The sequence below is a fragment of the Triticum aestivum genome, chromosome 2A (genome assembly GCF_018294505.1).
Source record: "Triticum aestivum cultivar Chinese Spring chromosome 2A, IWGSC CS RefSeq v2.1, whole genome shotgun sequence".
Taxonomy (NCBI): Eukaryota; Viridiplantae; Streptophyta; class Magnoliopsida; order Poales; family Poaceae; genus Triticum; species Triticum aestivum.
The window spans coordinates 566,003,948-566,006,077 of NC_057797.1; the positions used below are offsets into that span (position 1 = coordinate 566,003,948).

Below are 2,130 nucleotides of genomic sequence, written 5' to 3' on the forward strand. Positions count from 1 at the left end.
CCCTTCCATCTCTCTCGCCCGGGAAGAAGAAAGAAAAGTGACTGAAGCCAACAAAAATTTCAGGCACCTGAAGTTTAGCAAAACCCAAAGTTTTCTCAAAAAAAGAAAAAAAAAAGAAAAAGAGATGAGTAATACCTAAGCCTGTCCGTGTGTGACACCTTGGCCTCGCGGAAGCCGTGGAGCTCGCTAGCATCAGCCGGGCACGGCAGCCTCCGGTTCCGCCACGCGCCCCACAGCACGCGGCCGATCACTGCGAGCGGGCTTCCCTGCGGCCTGCGGTACCGGTACCTCGACGCGCCGGCGGCAAACACCGCCACCGCAGCGGCCATCGCGGCGGCCGCCACGCCGTACCCCCAGGCGCGGCCGAGGTTGTCCTGCACGTACACCAGCACGGTGACCGCGAAGAGCGAGCCGAGGCTGATGCAGAAGTAGAAGCGGTTGAAGAAGTAGAGCATGGCCCGCTCCTCCCGCGGGTCGCGCCCGTCGAACTGGTCCGTCCCGAACCCGGACACGTTCGCCTTCAGCCCGCCCGCGCCGGCCGCGATCGTGTACAGCGCCGCGTACAGCATCCCGAGCTGCCCGCCGCTCGCCGGCACGCACCCGGCCGCACGGCGCCGGGCCTCGTAGCCTGCCGCCGCGGCGCACCGCGGGGGCCGCATCCCTGGCACCGCCGTGCTTGCCGCCAGCAGGCTCACGCCCTGAAATAATCGATGGAGCAGTAGTGCAATATCAGACGCGCGCGCCCACGTACGTACATACATGTGCAATAATGGCGGCTATGTTGGTGTGCTGCTTACGACGGCGGTGATGGTTGCCGAGACGGCGATGGTGCGGTAGCGGCCGAACTTGGCGTCGGCGACGAAGCCGCCGAGGAGGGCGAGGAGGTTGAGCGTGCCCATGAAGTTGGTGACGATATTGGCCGACTTGGCGCTGGAGAGGTGCATGTCGCCGGTGAGGTACGTCACCAGGTTCATCGAGATGCCCATCACGCACACCCGCTCCGCTAGCTCCGTGACTGAGACGGCAAAAACCACATAGCGATGAGCAAAAACATTGCATCACCTGCAACTTCGGCGGGATCGATCACTGCTCCCTGACTCTGTGTACTACTGCACGTACACCGGTACACGACTAGCATATATACGTACCTAGGATGAGGCCGGCTCCGAACCATCCGCCGACGCGGGACTTGTCCACCGGCCTGCCCTTGAAATCCACCACCAGACCTTCGCAGCCGCCATTGTCGCCGAAGCCGCCGGTAGAAACCTGCGCACGCCCACGTACCGTTACAATAACATCGAGACCAACCCGATCACTACACCGCGATGCACAAACAGCAGCAAAATCGTCATGTAGCAGTGTTATTCTGACTCGAGAGTGCCGTACCATGTTGCTTCTTGCGATCAGGCGAGGACGAGGAGCCAATGGAACCGAGAACGGAGAGTGGCGCCGCTGTGCCGTGAGGTTGGAGGCAGGGGATTTTATAGCAGGAGGAAGAGGGGTGTTGTGGGAGATTTCCATGCATTTCTCTTTTTCTTCTTCTTCTAGTTTTAGCTCCTTTTGATCTACTTTACTCGCGTTTTCCGATGGGCAAGCCAAAGTACCTTCGAAGATCCTACTCCCCTATTACCTGGCACTTAGGGTTGCTGCCTTTCATAAATAACGGTGTTTAATCACTTCCTTGGAGGCGTGTCCTCCACATCTGATCGGATCGGATGATGGCAATGTGTCCACGTCATCACTTCCTTTTTGGAGGCGTCATCTTAGAGACCTAAACGACATCTACCGTTGCTACACGTGTGGTCAGAGGTGTGTTTAGTGGTCGTGGTGCGAACCGGCTTGGGGTCAACGGTGATGTGTGTTGAACTTGGCACAAGCATTGCTTCATGTTGTAGAGTGACCATCTCTACCACGTCTGTCTGTCTTTCTGTCTTTGCCGGTGTTCTCTCGTGGTCCGATGGAGGGGCCTTTGATGCCGCAGTGCTGCCTATTGCTACCCTTCGTGACGATCTCTCCCCCCCCCTCTCTCTCTGCAACTCGGATCTCTTCTTTTCGACATGTGAGCTTCCTACAATACCCTGTCTGCGCTCTGCCTGGGTGCTTTGCCCTCGCCAACTTGTGGTTCTGTGT

The 2,130-nt window shown here is 58.3% G+C and overlaps 1 protein-coding gene across 1 annotated transcript in view; it reads right to left on the reverse strand.

Moving 5' to 3' along the window:
- The window catches only part of LOC123189461 (protein NRT1/ PTR FAMILY 6.4), a 4,508-nt gene extending 2,995 nt beyond the window's left edge, over positions 1-1,513 (reverse strand). Inside the window, exons 1-4 of the mRNA XM_044601883.1 lie at positions 1,387-1,513; positions 1,149-1,266; positions 798-1,015; positions 136-698 (exon numbers count right to left, since the gene is read on the reverse strand). Of these exons, the coding sequence (XP_044457818.1) occupies positions 136-698; positions 798-1,015; positions 1,149-1,266; positions 1,387-1,389 (902 nt within the window). The 5' untranslated portion in view covers positions 1,390-1,513. The remainder of the gene's footprint in view (positions 1-135; positions 699-797; positions 1,016-1,148; positions 1,267-1,386) is intronic.
- Positions 1,514-2,130: the final 617 nt, after the last annotated feature.